Source organism: Pocillopora verrucosa, chromosome 3, assembly GCF_036669915.1.
Source record: "Pocillopora verrucosa isolate sample1 chromosome 3, ASM3666991v2, whole genome shotgun sequence".
Taxonomy (NCBI): Eukaryota; Metazoa; Cnidaria; class Anthozoa; order Scleractinia; family Pocilloporidae; genus Pocillopora; species Pocillopora verrucosa.
In genome coordinates, this window is record NC_089314.1 from 9111527 (window position 1) to 9131027 (window position 19501).

The 19501-nt window shown below is 37.5% G+C and overlaps 1 protein-coding gene, 1 long non-coding RNA gene and 1 pseudogene across 2 annotated transcripts; 1 reads left to right on the top strand and 2 right to left on the bottom strand.

The window, feature by feature from the left end:
- Window positions 1-242: 242 nt before the first annotated feature.
- LOC131780285 (histamine H2 receptor-like) lies at window positions 243-3087 on the bottom strand. The gene is made up of 3 exons (XM_059096904.2): window positions 2126-3087; window positions 1244-1457; window positions 243-826 (listed from the first exon to the last, which is right to left on the bottom strand). The coding sequence occupies exons 1-3, from the start codon at window positions 2903-2905 to the stop codon at window positions 750-752; spliced, it is 1071 nt and encodes a 356-aa protein (XP_058952887.2). The 5' UTR covers window positions 2906-3087; the 3' UTR covers window positions 243-749.
- A 3941-nt stretch (window positions 3088-7028) lies between these two features.
- LOC131790495 (uncharacterized) lies at window positions 7029-14875 on the bottom strand. Its single transcript, XR_010717109.1, has 3 exons — window positions 14396-14875; window positions 10422-10564; window positions 7029-9101 (listed from the first exon to the last, which is right to left on the bottom strand). It is a non-coding gene; the product is annotated as an uncharacterized lncRNA (long non-coding RNA).
- Window positions 14876-15205: 330 nt separating this feature from the next.
- Window positions 15206-19494, top strand: LOC131780286 (uncharacterized; annotated as a pseudogene).
- The last annotated feature ends 7 nt before the right edge of the window (window positions 19495-19501 follow it).

The window sequence follows — 19501 nt, forward strand, 5'->3', positions numbered from 1 at the left end:
AATAAACCATGAGTTTAAAACTTCGCCTGCGATTAACAACCCCAGACCGCGTGGGTTACTCCAAATATCTTCAGCTGACTGACGTTAGACCCACAGTAAACCGTTGAAACTGAGCAAACAATCGAACCAACCGTTTATGTCGAGAAAATTTGGAATGAAGAAAAGGTTTGCAGCGTTGCGACTTCTGACAAAATACCTCATATATTTTATTGGGAATCACCGAAAGCAAACAAACAGTTTTTAGAGCAACCTACAGACAAACCAAAAATCCTAGATCTTTAACATTAGTTATTGGCTTCACCCGAAATCAACTAGCCCACCCCCGTCAACCAAGGGGCCTACCGTCACTTAAATTGTCAAAACTTCAGCCGACTGGCCCAGATATTGTTGACATGTAGCATTTCCAATATGGAAACTTTATCCTTCAAACAAGTAATGAGAATGAATTAACTCATTAGCTTGATGGTGGCCTGTAGAATCCTCTTTTCATTTTTAGGCGAGCGCAGGCAAGCGCGAGACGAGTGGGAGGGGAGGGTAAGGGGAGGGACCCCTTCCTCTTGCGTGTCTCGTGCGTGTTTGCCTCCGCTCGCCTGAGAGAAAAAATGCAGAAACAAATTGACGCTTGTTCTGCGCGCTAGCTTGATAATGATTTCTTGATATAACACTAAATTGTCTTGACCTATTTTAAGGAATTATATGCTAGCTAGATGGGAGAAATACGATTCAGATCCAAGGGAAACTAAGACCTGTTATTCCAAAACAATACTTTGTGTTCTTGTAGAAAACGCGGACATCTTCCTCAACTCTATGCTTCGTGTATTTTCATCTAAAAAAAATGAAGGAAATATACTAAAAATGAGTTAATAACATTGAAATAGGGTACGCATTACGTTGAATGAGCAAGTCTAGGCACATCAAATCAACTTTAGGATACACGGTCTGTGCGGCTACGAAAGAGGAAACTTTCATCTCAGAAAATCTTAGGGCAAAACTAACTGCGAAAATCAAAGACTTGACTGTGTATGCCTGTGTTTTGGAAAGTGGCTACTTTGTTTATCTAATCAAACATGATGGACACTCGAGACCTTTGAGAGTCACTCGCCTTCGGCTCGTGATTTGGAAGACCTTCTGGCTCAGGGACGTTCTCTCGTGGGTCGTTAAGCCTTGAGACCGATATAGCAAGAGCGGTCTAATCGACTAAGGTGGACTCAAACTGTAGTGATAAACCTCATTTTTTTTTTACCTGTTAAGTAAAATTTCTCGCCCAACCACCATCTCACGCTTTTGCAGTAACTTTTTGTGAAGAGCTCCTTGATAGAAGCACGGTATTGTTTGTTGCAAAGCACGTATACCAGTGGATTTAAAAGAGGGTTGACGTGAGCCAATAGCTCAGAGTAGAAGTAAGTGTGGTTGTCGTATGAGGGTGGGCCTCGTATCAGAATAAACACGCGGTAAGACTGAAAGAATAATGAATTCGGACCACACCATAAGTTTAAAATTACCTTTCAGTTAATTACACTTTCATGTTTATCACACTTTTTTTTTTTTGTGATTGAAAGCTTTGGAATCTGGCACTAAAAGCATTATCAGTGCCGGTAAACTTTTACCCGACTGGTCCCAAATCCTCACGCGGACAGAAAAGCGCGGGTCCTACAGGTCTTCTCATGGCCTATTTCTTGCTAGATCTTTAGTAGAGTTTTGTGCTGATCCTTCGTCGACAAAATTTTCAAACTTCATCATCTTTTCTTACACAACAAGGGAGTTTATCGACGATCCTTAGAAATCAAAATTTTGTTCTCTCAATATGTTCATGTTATTGCTGAAGGTTGTTGTTCGTTCTTCTTACTCAGAATTTCGTTTCACCATCCTCAGAGACGTTGATGAATCGCTACATCTTGCATTTTTGAGTGATTTTAATTGATGACGCCAGCTAGCCGGTTGAAAAAAGTTAATTTTGTTGCAGAAAATATCAAACACAAATTTGGCAATTTCTAACAACTTCTGTCGGCTGGAAGAAAAAATGTCATTACATCGATCGTTTATGGATGTAATTTCAGTAATTGAATGAAAATCTTACCCACGGCCGTACACAGGCTCGTCAAAATTACCCCATTTAAATACTTACCAAGAATGGAACGTAACAAATACAAAACAATGCAACAATCACGAAAGTTAATCGTGCAAATCCTCCTTGTTGCCTGTTAACTTTCTCGATGCCAGCTCCTCGCTGCTGCTGTTCGGAGAGCAAACTGTTTACTCTTCGCTTCCTCTTAACAAAACACAAGATAGTGGTACAGAAATACAACACAGCCAAAGTGACTAGGCTTCCTTCCACAACCGTGGCGTAGAGTAGAATCTTATTATTTGGTTCCTCTGTTGTTAAATCGAGAGCACAGTACAGTCCTTTACTGTACAAACGAAACTTTCCGAAGCCCGTAGCAGGAAGAATAAGGTGAGCGCAAGGCCATAACAGACCGACTATCAGAGTCTTCCGCACTCTCGCATATGTAACTTGGTTTCTGTAGTACAAAGGCCTTGTAACTGCCAGGAAACGGAGCAGGCACATTATAAACACGATAACAAAAGACCAGCTTAGAAACGTGGTGGAGATGAACGCAGTTATGGAGCACAGAGTCTCGCCTCCAATCCACGAACAGGTTGCAAAGGAGATGATGGAGAATGGAAGCGTTGTGATTGGGATTAGGAGGTCGCTGACAACCAGAGTTCTGACAACAAGATGATACTTGTTTTCTTCTAGGCCTGGAAGCCTCCATATTGCTATCGCTGCCACCAAATTTGCAAGGAATGATAAGAATTGCACAGTGGCCATCGAGACAAGCTCTGCTTCATTGCTGCAAATCATTCCTGGTGTCAAAGGAGCAGTTTGATTCCCGGTTGAATTCATTTGTTCAGCAAGGCTCTGTTGACCTTCTCTTCAAAGCAAACAAGAATTTAACGATTATGAAGTATCAAGAAAAGAAACCCCTCGAAGAAGTTTCTTCGCTATCCGATGACTTTCACTTCAAACAAAACTCAATGAACTCCACGTCCAAGTTTGAGTTGGTCAATGAGAAGATCGTGATCCGACCTCTGAAGTTTAACACAGATAACAATTGCGCAGCATTATCTTTAATTTCTTTGTTTACTTGCTGACTAATCATTAGTCTGCTTGCGATCTTTCTTGAATAAAAAATGAGAAAAGCTTTGAACATTGTTTGTTTAAGGTTCGTCCCACTAACGCGCCTTGTTTTCAACTCAGATATTACCAACTCATACAAGTGTGCCTGCTTTTACACATTGTCCATAGAGTTTATTTCATCAAAGTAAAATTTTGTTTAGTGATGAGATAGTTAAAGTTCTGGAGATGTTATTGCGTTTAAAGAGGCGTCGAATGGAAGACTTCGACTAAAACAAATACCTTTGTGAAAAATGACAAGCTTGTTAATAATTTCTTTGATCTGAAAGGTTTGGTTATTTCAGACAAACAATGCATCAATCTGTATTTTTCCATCAGGAAAATGCACCTTTCAGCTGAGTAAATTTTCGGTTATGCAGCTCGAAAAAGCGAATTACAAGGCTCAGGGTCTTAGCAATACAAATCTGCAAGAGTCAAGTAAAACACAACATAATTTGCTCTTTTCTTCAAAACCTGAATCCTATCAAACAATTTTTTTCTACCTGTCTCTCCAAAATAAAAAATTTACCATAACAAATATTACAAGAATGAAGCTCATGGCAAAAACAATGATTTCACCTGCCCAAATAATTCGAAGGACAAGTTTCTTGACAAAGGGGGAAATCACGTTTTCGAATTATCACTTCAGATCTCAATACACGATTTCACGCAAAGTAAATACCCCAGAATACCCTAGAGGAAGCTATATTTCAGATAACAAATAATCGCTGGAACGTTGAAATTGAAAGAAAAATGATGTTTCAGGGTAAATGTGAATTTTCAAGGTTGATTCCGAGAACACTTGATGAAAGTCATTGACAACTTTTACAACGATCAGTGTGAGTAAGAAATAAATTTTAAGCGTGTGCGCCAAAGATATTGTATTCCATGAACAGTCAGGTTACAGCTTGACTGGAAGCTTTTTTTTCACCTTCGTTAACTTTCTGTACTTGATCTGGTTTTTCTTCTATGCTGGCATATTAGGGACCAGTCTTTATCAGATCCGATCCCCTTTCCCCAGGAGATAATCAACGGGAGGGAAATTTAAAAAGGATTGAAGCTGAAACGATTCAGACGAAAGAGGCTCGACAGAGGAAGATTACCTGATATAGATGAAGAGAGAGTTCCCAGGTCTCCTCAACGCTCTCATTTTGGCCTGACACATAATACGTGACAAGCCAATACGTAGTTGCGTGACGAGCCCAAAACAGCTGCGAGACAAAAATAACACTGTCACATGAAAAAACATGGCGACTCTGAAGGACTCTAACTTTCGCCGTTATTAAATAATTCCATGGATGGTTTACATCTCACTAGTTTTAGGTTACTCCTTCTATTATTTTTATAGAAAGTCTTACACATTCGCCATACCGGCCTTAATACGAAACCTTTACTTGAAGAAGAATGAACTTGGTGTAATAACGAGTGGTTTCGCAGCGATGTATAGTGTCGGAAAATTTTCGGGCGGCTTATTATCAGATACTCTGAGTCCTTGAACGATGTTTACGACAGGAATTTTATGAACTGGGATAATAAAAATTCTTATTGGATTCACTGGGAACGTCTAGCTTTCGACGTTTCTCTGGAGTATGAATAGTCTGGCTCAAGGTTGTGGTTGACCGCCTTGCACTAAATGACCCGGAGTGGTTCTTTCCTAATGAGGTGGGTAATCACATAAGAAACTTGTAAATCGAAATTTTGAAAAGGTAATTGGCAAAATCTGTCTGTATTTTTTGTATTTAAACACAGTAGTTTCAACAGAAAATTATATACTGGTCACAGTAAATAGAACTGAACATGAAATATTTTTTTTACTGCAAGAAAACACTAGTTTATCAAGTGCAACAACTACCTAGTTACCGTAGTCGACTTAAATTACTTTGACCAAACTATGAATTTAAGTTGGGAGGAGGAAATTTGCGATATCGATATCGATAACAATTTTAAATCAGGATCAAGAAAATAAGTATCAAGTTGTGGTATACCGGTGTAGGTACATCCTTAAATGTTGTTAACACTCTGTACCGTTCCAAAACAAGCTCACTTAAAACCTTCTTCTCACGAATTTTAAACATTGTTAATAGAGGTTGAGCTCTTCGCAACCTAAAACTATACTCAAAATTTATGAATAGGAGAAAGGCGAGGTGCACAATCTATTACTACTGATCTTTAACAGAATACATCATAGCCAGGATGTCCATTTCCTCTTTCTAATTAAATAATCAGTAGAGAGAGGCTTCTATCATGCACAAAAATGGAGAGCGAACAATCTTAATGTTTAAGTTTTCCACTGGTCTATCAGAATACTAACAAGAGGGGCTCATGTTTGAGTTTTTTCTTTTGTCTATCCTAGAATAGATACTGTTGGTAGCCAAAAGCATAACCAATGAAATTACAGTATTTGTGATACAATAATGATTCCCTTTACATCCAGTACGTATTTGGCTAATGCAGTTGAAACCCTATATTTATCTGTGTATGTCTATAGCTAAGCTGTGTTCATGGCTCTTCTATTCTAGTTGGGTACTGTGGAGTCTAATCTTACAGCTGGCTTAAAAGCATTTCTGATTTCAAACTTTGGTTGGTCGGCAGCATCCTTTACTTCTAGAACCAGTACTGCTGCAATGTCTGTTTTAGCTTTTACCTCATTTGTGATTCTCCATCAGAAATAGGCCTGATGCTATGCGGTCAAAACCTCCCTCTTACTTTCAGCCCTAGTTACCAGAGTAACAGCAATGTGTAAGTTAACTGAAGGCTTAACATTCCTTTAAAGGAAGTTGGATCAAAACAAATGATCCAGTATTACTGAGATCAAAGGATAAAAGTTAGTTATATTAGTTAAAGTCTCATAGCTTGAAACTTGCTGTATTTTTATCAAACAAAAATCTTACTTTTAGGGAAAATATTATATTGCTCTCGGGAGGATTTAGATTCAGACTTTTGAACCACTTTGCTTCACTTCAAAATGCTAACCATGAATTCTCTACTCTGTGTTGTACTTGGCTGACTCATGAATTTAACTCAATACCAAATATCAAACAGTAACTTTTCAACTCCAAATGAAGCAAGAGTTTTCTGGTTGTTTCACTCAACTTGTAGAGCTGAAAAAAGCTTCAAAGATCCAAATCTTCAGGATTTGATGAAATTTAATTTAAAAATTATTTGCCATCTCATGTCCAATATGCACTCATGGAATAATATTATTATCAAATATTCTTATTATATATGATAAGTTAAATTATACAGTCAGGCATTCTAAATGTTTTTTTTACTTATGATCTATACGAGGACAGACAGGTCTATGACATCACCAATAGCAACATTTTGCTATATTATTACAGAAAACAGTTAGATTTCATGTTGCAATGGATCTGTGCAATAATAGATCACAGAAAATGTCAAAATGTGGTGAGAACATCAGTGACACACTCAGCTGTGCCTCGTGTGCCACTTATTTGTTCTGACCACATTTTGATATTATCTGTGATCTACTTCTGAACAGACCCACAGCAACATGGAATTTATTCCCTGTGTTAGTAAATTAGGATTATCATACTGAGGTGTGTACCTTTTTGTCCTTTCAAACACTTGTGTAAAACGTATCAAACTTGACTTTTACCAGTTAATGGAAATTTACTAAGTTGACTAAAAAAATTTTTTTCCTCATTTAAGTTAACCTTAACTTTTCATTTTCAGTCCAATATTGCAAGTTAAGAGTTAAAGAATAAATTCAAATATATTTTAAAAAGGAGTAAGAAACATTTTATAGTAGTAAGAAGAAAGTAATTGTCAGTAAGGTTAAAATATTCACTTATTTTAAAATTATACGTTACTTCATTATTTTATTAAATAGTATGAAAATTATTTTACCAACTAAAGATATTTATTTTAATAAACAATTATTCATCAAAGTGGAGGTGAATATTGGTAGATATTCACCATGCCCCAAAGCGGTAAGATAAATATTCACTTTCACCAATGCTGAGGTGAAAAATTGTTTTAGTATATTCCACACATACACTGTATACCAGAAATTAGTTTATTTCTCTAGTATACCAAAAAATGGTCAGAAATTAAATTCTTGATGTGCAATTTTGTCTCATTGGTCACTTGGTGCTAAATAGTACTTGCTGTTCTTTTCCAAACTAGCCAATCAGTGGGTGAGAAAACCACTTTTTACTTGCATGTTATATACTATTTAATACAACACATTTGTATATAAAAAATAGGTACTAACTTAGAGCAATGCAAAATTTGTCAATAAATTTTTGTACATTCATCCATTTGTTAACACTTAATTTCTGCTCAAATAGTCATTTCCATTAGCAGCAAAGGGAAGAACATCTAACACCTCTTTTCCTTGGTTGGGTAGTTTCTGCAGCTGGTTTCCATTGCTGTCATTCCATATCAAAGTCTAGGAGAAAAAAAATAAACAAGAGACAAACATTTTGCATGCTAAGGTGGGGTTCATCCAAATAACCACACACAAAGGTAGACAATTTTTTCATTGCTGGATTCATGTAGCTGCTTAAGAATGTCTTTCTTTTGGACAGGATGTTTAATCTTATGGCTGAGAGGTACACTAATGTTAAGATCATGACAAGCACATACTTCTGTTCTCTTGGCATCATGTTCAAACAAACTCTTGCATATTTTACAGCAATTTTGCATGAAGATAAGGTTAATGATTTCGGTTATACATGTACTTTAATTTCAAAAACCTTTCTTAGCATACATGTAGCCCTTTCACTTTTAGAAGAGGCCAAACAATACTCAAATTACTAAGACAGCAGGCAGGTAATCAGAATAACAAAAACTATCGAGCAGCTGATAGTTGACAATAAATTCTAAGACTTTCCATCATAAGAAGCTGTTGATGAATGTGGGAAGGAGTATTAATCTCATTATCTTAAAGTGAAAGGGTTAAATTGATCATCACTCTTTTAGACTATTTAACAGACACACAAATGGCGAAGGTAAGTTTCTGAAGAAACTGTGGTGCTGCATCATTGGGGAGAATTGCAAGATATGTAATTTGCATGGTTTTATCAACTGAGTTGATAATGTGAATTGGCCACCTAAAGAGTTTCTAGCACTTTCCCCACCAGTTTTGCCTGTTTATTCAGTCATGTATCTTTGAATGAGGGAGACACTATCAACAAAGACTTTATTTACTCTCACTGGCTAAACTTTTATCTAACACATAAACATAATTACATCAGAGTTTAGCCTTCAGATTAAGCCAAAAATCAACATATGGTAAACATTCATTTGACAAATGAACTGCACAAGATAAAAAAGTCCTACCAAATGTCTTGTTTGAGAGAATTTCTTGAAGGAGCGAAGTGAAAACATACAATTATGAGTTGATAAAAGGATAAACTGGTGCAAGACACCAAACAGTATGAAACAAAAGAGAATGAAAGCCATGATGATGTGTTATAAATTGTCTGTGCAAATAGGGTCTGGCTGAATGTGTTTGTTGCAAAGAGAACTTACACCATGTACATGTTAACCACCTACAGGAATTAAGGGCCTAAACTTAGAGTCACATTTAAAAAAAAAAAATTTAACTGCCCACATATGTGAACACTGTACATAACATAATTATGTCCCTCACAACGGTGATGGCATTAATTTGTCATTCTGGGATTGGTTTTGTTAGAATATAGTCAATGCACAAAAGTGATAACTATACCAGTCAATTAAACCCCCTCAAAAAATTTAGGAAATTCGCATTCGACTTTTTCCCTGAGTAAAGATGATTAAGAAAATAACATTACAGTTTACCCTCTACGGATCTGTCATTTTCTCTAATACAGTCATTACAATTACCTTCAGGAAGAGTAAAACAATGAGAGACAAAATAAGCTCCAGGTGTTTTTTCCCAGTTCCTTCAAGTTTGCAAACAAGAATTTCACCAGTCCTGCAAAAAGAAAAAGCAACCCCAAGTAAATTTGAGTGTCCATTCAACCTCTCTCTTCAAGCAACTAGGCATTTCCCTTCTACATTAGTAACATGCATCAACTGCAAGATAACAATGCCCCAGAATTGTAAGAAATATTTTAAAAAAATACATCATGTGATAACTTTGAAACAAATGCATTTATTTTGATTCTTCCTTTCCTACATGCATGCCTTTAATAATTACATTTTCACATGGATGCAATTGCTAAGGAAATTTGTCTTTCCTTTAATGTTCACCTAATACAGTGTTAGATGCCCATAACATTGAAACTGTGTGGAAAGGCTACAAATTACTATTACTAATAAAGGGGTTAGTTTCTAAAGAAACTGTGGGGGAGTTTAACAAGATAATTTTGATTTTATCAACTGAGTTGATAATGTAAATTGGCCACTGCTAAGAGTTTTAAAGCTGACATTTCAAGTAGTTTTGACTTTTAAAGTTAATATTTTTTAGTGCAGATTTCCCTCACTTGACTTGGAGAGGCAGCTTTTTGTTCATTCTACAGCAATTAAATGACAAAAAATCTTTGTCACAAGAAAGTCTAACATTAACCATTTTTTTTTTTCATTGACTGATGACACAAAACAAGACAGCTTTCAGAATGTTACAAACAATTATTGTACAACTTATATGAGGCAAAACACATTTTTCTTTCCTACAAGTGTTCCATCTACACTACTGTATAAGCAGGTCCACACCACACCCACTTCAATATGAGTGTTTCTTCACAAACAAATAAATTTAAGGCCTTGAGCCAAACCAGTCAGCCACACCCACAGCACACCTCTTTCAATCTCTTCTTAAATCTTCCCACAGGTGGAGAAACACTCCAGCAGAGCCAACAACGAGGCTGTTTTCCTGTTTCCTGTCTCCATAATCCCAGCATAGCTCCATGTTCTGCATATAAACCTACACACAGCCCACAATTCCTCTAATTGCTCTGATGAAGGGCTGATGCTCGAAATGTCAGCATTCTGGTGACCAATTTACTTTATCAATTTAGTACATAATACTAAATTACAAAAGTTACATCAGTCAAGGTACAAAACTTAACAAGCCATGATGATTAAATATTTAACAATTACTCCATAAGAGCACATTGGATATGAACCTGTTATTAAATCCTTAATTTTTGGATATCTGGAACTTTATAAAGTCAAATTTTTTAGCTTCACAAAACTTGGCACAATGTATTTCCATATAAGGTGATTCTATTATCAGAATATGAGCTGAATATAACTGTATTAAGAAGTGGCAAATACAATTTTCAAGCTGTACCTGTGAATCTTGAAAAGATGTTTGTAGAATATATGATTTCCATGATAATAACCTCTGACTAGAGGTGCTTTGCCCAAATTTTCTCACAGCTGTTGATGGCCCCCTCAGATTCTGAGCTGCACTGAGAACATGATAAGCTGAACCTGGAGGTGTAATAATTGGACATTACTTTTAAATTCCAAGAGTGACTAGCATCTAATTTCTCCTTCTCCACCCCTGAACCACACATTGAGGTCACAAGAGTAAAGGTAATGATCACCAACTTAACATTGGTTTTCAGTTACAACAGAGTCGGAGTCAATAACAGAAGTGCAGAGCGATGCGATCAAGAGAAAACTTTGTTTCGATTCCAAATTGGACAACTTTGGGACTAAAAGAAAAATAGGTACCCAATGGGTACTTGTGTCTGCTGCAGTGGAATGGAATCCGCTGTAGGTGCCAATTTTTTTTAATACTGTTAAACTGGCTAGAAACATCTCCCGAAAGGCAGTGCCATGGAATGCTCAAGGCATCACAAAGATGGGGAACTGAAGTGGTGAATGTCCAATGCTCCAGTTGGAGGTAAGGGATCATCAATATCAATCATCAATATCATGATTGTGATTACATCTTCATCACTGTTTAAATAACTTTTATTGTGTTATGGTACTGCAAAGAATCTAACATTAAAGTGAACGTTTCTTTTATTTTGTGTTCAAGTTTTTCTTCTATTTATTTTGTGTTCAAGTAACCAATAGGTGAATATACTTTTAAAAGTATTTTGAAGTGTTTGTCTTTTAATTGAAATGAAATGTATCAGAAATGTAACGCAACAGAAATATTATCCCAAAAAAAGCAGCACGTGTACTTGTAAATAATGTTTATCAGTCAGAGAAACAATCATTTCACTTAAAACCAGTGTCTACAAAATGTTTGTTGCAAACTGTAACAAAACAGGTATTATTAACGTTTGGTATTCAGTAGTAATTTCCACTGATGTGTGACAGGAAATTGTTCATTTTATTCAGATTTGCACTGACTCCACTATTTTTGCTTGTTGTTGAATGTTATGCTGGTTATAGTTGGTAACTCTAGAAGAAAGGTAGTTATGGTTTCTTCAGTGATCGGAAGAGTGCTCTTTCCTTGTGACGCTAGCATATCATGCAGGATGTCGTTGAACAGGGTCACTGTGATCTTTGATTCTTTAATTTGTACCAGTAGTTGTCCATAACATTGTTGAATGGTGGACTTCATATTCTGCTTGAGCACACAAGTTGAACAGGTTAGTATGGGAGACGTCTCTATTACCAGCTTTTTGTTACAGTTGCAGCAGGCTTGATATGCCGTGACACTTCGCACTCCAAGTATTTCTGCTGCTGCTGTTGTATTGGTAAAGTTCTGAGGTAGCTCAGCAGGATTAATGAGATCCACAGAATTGTTCCCAAAGTGTCACCTTAATGGCTCCATGTGGGTCCACAAGATAGGCAAACAAATTTTTTTTTTTCACCATACTCTGTCTTCACTTTTTTTGTTGATGACATCTGAATAAGTTTGGCTTTGATGGTGATACTTTGATTTGTGTTTGCAGCTGAAATTGATTGGATATTGTTGGCACTTGGCAACTCAATTCTTGAAAAAGGTATTTCTTTTGTAGGCTCTAAAAGTACATTGTTATTCATCAGTACTGTGGTTGCATCTCCTGCTCTTTCAATTCTAAAATTTCAAAGTTTTATTGGAGATTTCTTTTTGCTCATTTGATCAAAGTGTTCCTGTTTACTTCCGGAGACGCAGACTCCTCTTACTAAGCCATCGGTGGTTTGTATGGACATTCAAAGTAAGATGTCTTACTACTTTTTTTAGTTGGAGACACATTGTGTAAGAAACCAACAATCTCTTCTTTTTGTTCTTCCATTGACTGCAAGTGAAAAAGAACCTTTTGAGTTTGTTTCATAGCAATATAATGTATTTCAAAATTTCTAATAACATAGGGAGCACTGCATCAAAAGACGACGATGACTACGACTACTACTACAAATTTAACTATAGCAAAAAAATGCCAAAAAAAAAAAACTTACCTAGATGAATTATAATTTTTTTATTTGTTTACTTATTCATTATAAATCAATCAACAACAGCAGCCTCTACAGACAGGAAGGAATAACACTAAATGAAGGTTGGGGAGTGCAGTATACTGCAAACTGTTTATTAGATGATACTAATACTGAAAATCAAAGTGAACAAGAAATAGAAAAGAGCAGTGGTTCCAATAAGCAGGATGGAAATGACAGTAATGATAATGATGATCAGTGGACTGAAGATGAAGCAGAAACACCTGCTGGTGTTACTGACACCATGTTGACCAACACACATTATTTTGAAGACAGTCTGCCTCAACGTATTTTAAATGTTGCACCAGGAGAGGGAAACAAACCCTTAAGTATATTCAGAGATCAATATTCTGAAGAGTTAGCATATCCTGGTATATTCCTTGGTCAAAGTCGACCAGAAAATAAAGATAGACTAGCTAATGTTCATTATAGCGACATTTTTAAATCTGAACTAAGACGATCAGATAGGAGAGCTGCTATGTGTTGAAAATATATTCTTCAAAACAAAAAAGCTTCAAATGAAAATTCTCTAAGGAAAATCACAAGTTGCACTTAGGAAGTGCAAAGGAAATAGCAGATCTTCAAATGCTGGACAGTTGAAATGTGAAGGAGCAATTGAGCACTTGATTCATCTTGATGAAGGATTCCAATTTTTGAAAGCATTGATACCTTACAACTGTATGCAAAGATCTGTTCATAGCGATGCTTAGATAGTAATTATCATGAAGAATACTAGTTCTAGGTTTCTCTCCTCTGTATAAAATTGCCACAGCTTTCGCACATGTTTGTCTAGTGATAGATGTTTTCATGTGTGTAGTGAAATACATGTATCTTCTGCCAAATCCATTTCGTAAACAGGGCATATTATATCCCGCATTGGGCTTTGTAATCCCCAAGTGAGACTTAATAATTCCCTTAACGGGCTTTTCATTCCCCAAATGGAGTTCAATTGTTCCCCGAAGGAACTTTGCATTCCCCAAATGGGGCTCATAAAGCTTATTTTGCGTCCTGAGCACTTGCAAAATGGCCGGGCGGTGATCGTGTTGGCGCCGAGAAAGCTTCAGTCGATTTACAAATTCAAAGCATCTTTCAAAACCTTTCACTCGGCCGGAATGACACCCAGTGCGAATGCTGTGGCAAAATGAGAAAACACCTTTTAAGAAATCCATCATAAATATGAAAAGCGAAAAGATCACTCACCTTGCAAGCAATAATACACCCTGGCTTGACGAACGAAATCAGGACAATACGACGCAACCCAAACGTTTTTCGAAAGCACATAGTTTGACGGATTTGACTTTGTCCTTTTCTCAGATTTGATTGGTTCCGAGTCTTCCCGGAAATCGGTAGTTTGCCACGACCTCTTTCCTTTGTCCTTTCCTCGTATCCGATTGGATAGATTATTCCCCTGAGGAACGAAGTTTGCACCCGAAAGTATTACAGGCCGAAAGTATTACAGGCCGAAAGTATTACCCCTCTGTGCATACTTCATGTATCACATCACCAAATGGAATCCGCAGAGAAACGTCAAGAGTAAATCCGAGATCTTGTCGTATATGAAGTAGCTGGTCGCGCGTTTTACAGCTTATCTAAGTGTCTGCATGCATTATAAATGCAGCAGACACAAAAATTACTCTTATACAGTACAAATGATGTCACACACACTTGAGTATATCATATCATATATCATATCAGAAAAAGACAGACCAACCTAGGTAAAAGCTACACTGTAAATTCAAAAATTAATTAAGAATAGTATACAGCCGCATGAAGTTTTTCCAGACAGTTCATGTAAAAATCAGCTTTCTACTAAAATCTGTAGCCATCAAAGATCGGCAGCGCAAGACTAGCATCTATTGATTGCAGCTCAGCCTGAGCAAAACTTACATCGTCATCTTTTCGGGTGATTTAATCGGTGACCTGGTATCTTCATCTTTTGCAGAAATGTCATTAGTGGTTGTTTTCAAGGACTTCTTTTAATAATCGTCTGAGGAATTCACTGCTGACGCTCCAAGAACTTGTACATTTCTGGCGACCGCCAGCGTCACGGCGTCACATGCGCCTCTGATACATCTGGTACGTTATTTTCCTCGCTTGATTGCTGAACGCGTTCGCTTTCTTGTTCACCTCCGCCAGAGTCCACCTCCATCTCTTGTTCCTTGTGTTCCGACTCGTACTCCGACTTCACGACGTTCTCATTTCTGCGATCATTTCGATCATTTACAACAATTTCTACAACTTCAAGGTAATTATTAGCGAGACTTAAAGCCATTAGACCTCTAAAAACCGTGGAATACTCTTATTGTCACACAATTCCGATCAAATGTCCCATTACTCACTGACATCCACAATACCCGCCATTTTCAAAATGACTGATCCGAGCAACTCCAAGAATGTTGTTGGGTCTGGGTCTAGCAAGGCTTAGTCCCCTTCCGCAACGATGCAACTTTCTTAAGATAAATATTATTACAAATTGTTACATTTTGAATTGGAATCTCTATCTTTCAATTGAGAATCAATGGATAAGATGAATTCTTTTCCTTCTCCTCGGCTGTAGGAAATTTGGGGCTCCCTTGTGAAGGTCTTCTTGCAAAATCAGTCACAGGGGCATTTTTCAAGATCTGTGTGCCTATCGGCGCGCTATCAGTACCAAATATAATGAATTCGTCACTCGTTGTCTTGTCTATAGGTCAAATTATGACCTATTTAATGTTTCCAGAATGCGACCAGATCTCTCTAAGGGAAACAAAGAACCCGTTTAAATTCACCCCACCGGCTAACTTGTGGCATCACAGCTCTGTTGGTAGCACAAAGCGTCCATTACTTGGAGCGTTCAACTGCCCTGCATTTTTGTCATGGCTCCTGAATCAACCTAATAAAAGTTATTAGTAAGTAGCTCAAATTTAAACCCCAATTACCCACAGAGCTTTAGTGCCCTACTATGTCGCGTGCACGCGCCTTTTCCGAAAACCTTCCTGCAAACAGCTGTATTCTGATGTGCAAAACAGGCTGCAATCCATAGACGTTAAATCAAACTTTCCTATCGTTGTAATGAAATAATCTCATGTTACCTGTTATCGAGCTCAACCCTTAACATCCTAACATCAGTACTTATCTTCTCCCTGCTTTTATCTACACATTTCCCAAGGTAAGTGACAAGGAGAATTTGTTTGACAATCGAGAGCTTCTTTAGTTGGTCATCACCTCCTTTATTCTCATGACCTTTAATGTTTGATTCAAAGTGATACTGTAAGGAGAGGTTAGACGCTAGTCACTTAGTAGGGGTTTGAAATAAAGGGCCGATCAAGCTTTATAAATCTACTGTTGCTTTTCTTGTCGTTTTCAGTGGTCCTGGCTTTTTCGAAGTAAAGCAGCTGCTTCCAACTCTGGTAAGTATGATGTACACATTTTAATTTTGCGGTACCGTCACAGCTCGTAAATGATGTCATGAAGCTGAGGCTCCTCGTAGCGTTTCGGGTGAAGCTTTACAATTACAATTTATTTAATTATATCTCCCAGTTCGCACGTGCTTTTTATTTTTCCGAATGACTCATTAAACTCATAAGTTTGCTTAAGTTGCACTCAAACAAACTTAACGAACCTCTTTAGAGATCGATATAGTGAATATCTTGTTAACCTCGTTTTCTTGGTCAGTACTGTGAGTCACAGAACGGCGCTTTTTCTACTCGGTCCGCAGCTTACAGAGCGGACTTGGAACTCTGTTAGTAAGAGGCATGTCTGCCATGTTCTAAGCAAGGTGATGGGGGTTGGTACAGTGGATTAAATGACATATGCATTCAAAATTCAATTCACACAATTCGTGCAGGGCAATAATGTGATCAAATGTTTCTTAATGTTTTTCTTTTTTGTTGGGAGGTTTTTGAAAAGCAAAAGTTAAAACCGATTTTGTCCGAGTCGATGTTGTAACGACGTCCGGTGACGTAAAGAGTGATGTACATATGCAGATCATACCTAAAGAGGAAGTCTTATCAAAGCTGGTGAAGACTGGTGGTGTTCCACTTGATATTTCTTTGATCATATTTGATTCCACATCTGCTGCTAACGTCCAGAGAAATATGCCCAACACTTCAAGGTTGGTTATCGTTTTTGTCGTGAACGTTTTTATTTCCTTTGATTGGTTATTCGCTTCGCATTTTTGCTTATAATATCTCTTCAAATTTCTTTTCAACAGGAAAGTCGATAAAAGAAAGAGAGCTACTCTTTTCAAAAATATATATATTGTTTTCACCTCAACAAGCGTTTTCCACGTTTATATCAATGGGCATTTCTGAACAAGTTTGGAAAAGATTTGTTAATTTTCTACGGCAGGGTAACCGGAAGGACATGACACCACTTCTAAACTTGACAAGTCGACGTGTTCAAAACCTGACACACCGAAGGAAGTTCTATAGTGCTTAGGGACCTGTCTTTATCTGTCACCAGGAAGGGAGGGGGGGGGGGAATAGGCTGAAGAATTTGGTTCGGTTACAATATAATTCACTTGATCCCCTAAAGGCTCCGTAATATTCCCATTATTGGAAGTTAATTAACAGTAAATTTTCTAGTCCCAACTTTATACTATAAAGATTATGTGAACTCTTGCGAATTATGAATCCTCCACTGTTCCCCCTAAGAACCATCCAGCCCCCATCCCCCCTCCCATAAAAAAAAGATCCTTAGACCTTTCCACCAAGGTGATAAATAATAAGTGGTATGTCTGGTCCCTTAAGGAAAATTCCACACAAGCAGGTTCTTCTTGACAACTTTCTTTTCTCTCTTACTTCTCCTTCTACTTCTACTTCTACTTGTCTCTCCAGGTGAGACAATTGTTGGTGATGGTACGACGGCTCAGCTTTGTGTATTGCTCACTGGAATTGCTGAAAAGCACCAGCCTGAAGCCAGACGAAGTGAGAGAGACTCCGACATAGTTGATAAGTGGAGGTGGATTTTTAAAGATTTCAAACAACAAGGTTATAACACTTTATTCTCCGAGGATTCTCCACGTTATGCATCATTCAGTTATCGTCTAATTTGTTTCAAAGATCCGCCCACAGATCATTATTCCAGACCATTCTGGACTGAGGCAGAAAATGTCACTAAAAGTTATTACATCGGTGGCCGTGCCTCCCTTAATATCTCACTGGAGTATCTGATGAGCTTCTATCGTGCTTACAAAGACAGGCCAAAATTTTCACTGGTGACACACTCGGTGATCTCATACGATGATAAGAACACTATTGGTTACACCGATGATGACTTAAAAACAATTTTTCAAACCATGGAAAAAGAGTCCTTTCTCAATCGTACCCTCTTGATTATATTCGGAGACCATGGAGCTAGGTTTTCTGACGTGAGAAAATCAATCTAAGGAAAGCTAAAGGAGAGACTTCCCTTCATGTGCATTACAGTACCAAAGTGGTTTACTGAGAAGTATCGAAATTTATACAAGAATTTTATCCATAATTCAAAATTACTGACGACACCGTTTGACGTGTACGCCACCCTGCGTCACATCCTGTCGTATCCAAATAATCCGAGCGGGATAACAACTGGTCAAAGCCTGTTCAACAAGATTGACAAAGACAACCGAACGTGTGAAAATAGCGGTGTCGAGGAACATTCGTGTCCAGGTCTGAACTTAGAAGAAGTCTCAACAAACACACCCTTAGCAGAATTTGTGGTTACGTTTATGAACAATTTAATGTCAAAATACACCGAATTAGAAAATCATCGTCAAAAGCTTGTTTTAAAAGAAGTCATAAGTGTATACATTGACATGCAAGTGTAAAATTGAAACTCTTTGAAATAAGTCGTCGAGATGACGACTGTGATTTTTGTGGGGTGATAATCGGTGAAAAATCCGCCAAAACTATGGCCAAGAACACATTGTATCGGTTGCAATTCATAACGTCTCCCAATGATGGATTTTACGAAGCTACAATCAAAATGAAGAAAGGTTTTCGTTCGCTATAAGGGGATATTAGTCGAATCGACGCTTATCGAAATCAGTCATATTACATCGCAGACAAATTTCCACTTTTACGGAAGTATTGTTACTACCTATAGAAAAAAAAGCTCTTTCGCAGATGTACCGTGAGACCATCTAGACAACAGGTGCCTTTGAACGGGAAATAGAGCGCGCAGTGCTTCATGGTTAAGTGATAAGTTGAACAAGTTCATGACACCGTGGACATTGAGCTGCAAGAAATGAGAGAGGCCTGGACGAGACAAGATAGATGTTAGCTTGTAAAATTTATGCGGCGTACCGAAATAAACAATGTGCACTATGATGCGCTGTGTTGCCAAACAGATTATAAACAGATTATTAAGGTGGTATGTCATGATTGGTCTAGGATTGCGCATTATCTCACTGTAATCACCTCGCGCGAGGTGATTACAGCACGGCTGCTAAATTTAAAATGGCAGCTTCACATTTTGTCAGTTTACGGAGAAAGTGACAAAAACGATAGAAGAAAATAGCAAAAAAGACGCCACTAAGCTTGGCATAACACTTTTCGAAAAAAAGATATGATCTTTCTGCTAATTGAATTAGATGAAACTGTTAAATTCTAGAAGAGACTGGCTACTTATTTCAAGACAAGTAATTAAAACAATTGTAACAGAATGGTTTCAACAAGAAAACGAATTTACAAGAGGAAAGCACCGAGTATTTATACTGAAATAATTATTCGCCTCAGGCTCAGTGAATATAATTGAATAATCCCCTCGATTATTTGTTAATAATCATTTAGTGAATAAACCCTTTCAGGCGGCCATTGTGTCTGCTAATAACGTCTGCGGTTGAGATATTGTCTGAGAAATGTGAAATTTTGAGAACAATCTCTCAACAAAGGACATTATCAGCCTACATACCAGTAAGCCAGAAGGGGGTTTATCTATTCCGTGACCCTCACATTCAATTTCGTATCGCACGTTGGCAGCAAATTTTGTACTTTTCGGAGCAGCACTTGAGACAAGCTTTTTAATATCACT

Excerpts from the sequence above, each read along its gene's own strand:
- LOC131780285 (XM_059096904.2), bottom strand. The coding sequence starts at position 2,905 with ATGAATTCAACCGGGAATCAAACTGCTCCTTTGACACCAGGAATGATT. Across the intron at positions 1,458-2,125 it reads TTTGTTACGTTCCATTCTTG|TCTTACCGCGTGTTTATTCT; the intron begins GTAAGTATTTAA and ends TTATTCTTTCAG. Across the intron at positions 827-1,243 it reads CGAGAAATTTTACTTAACAG|ATGAAAATACACGAAGCATA; the intron begins GTAAAAAAAAAA and ends CATTTTTTTTAG.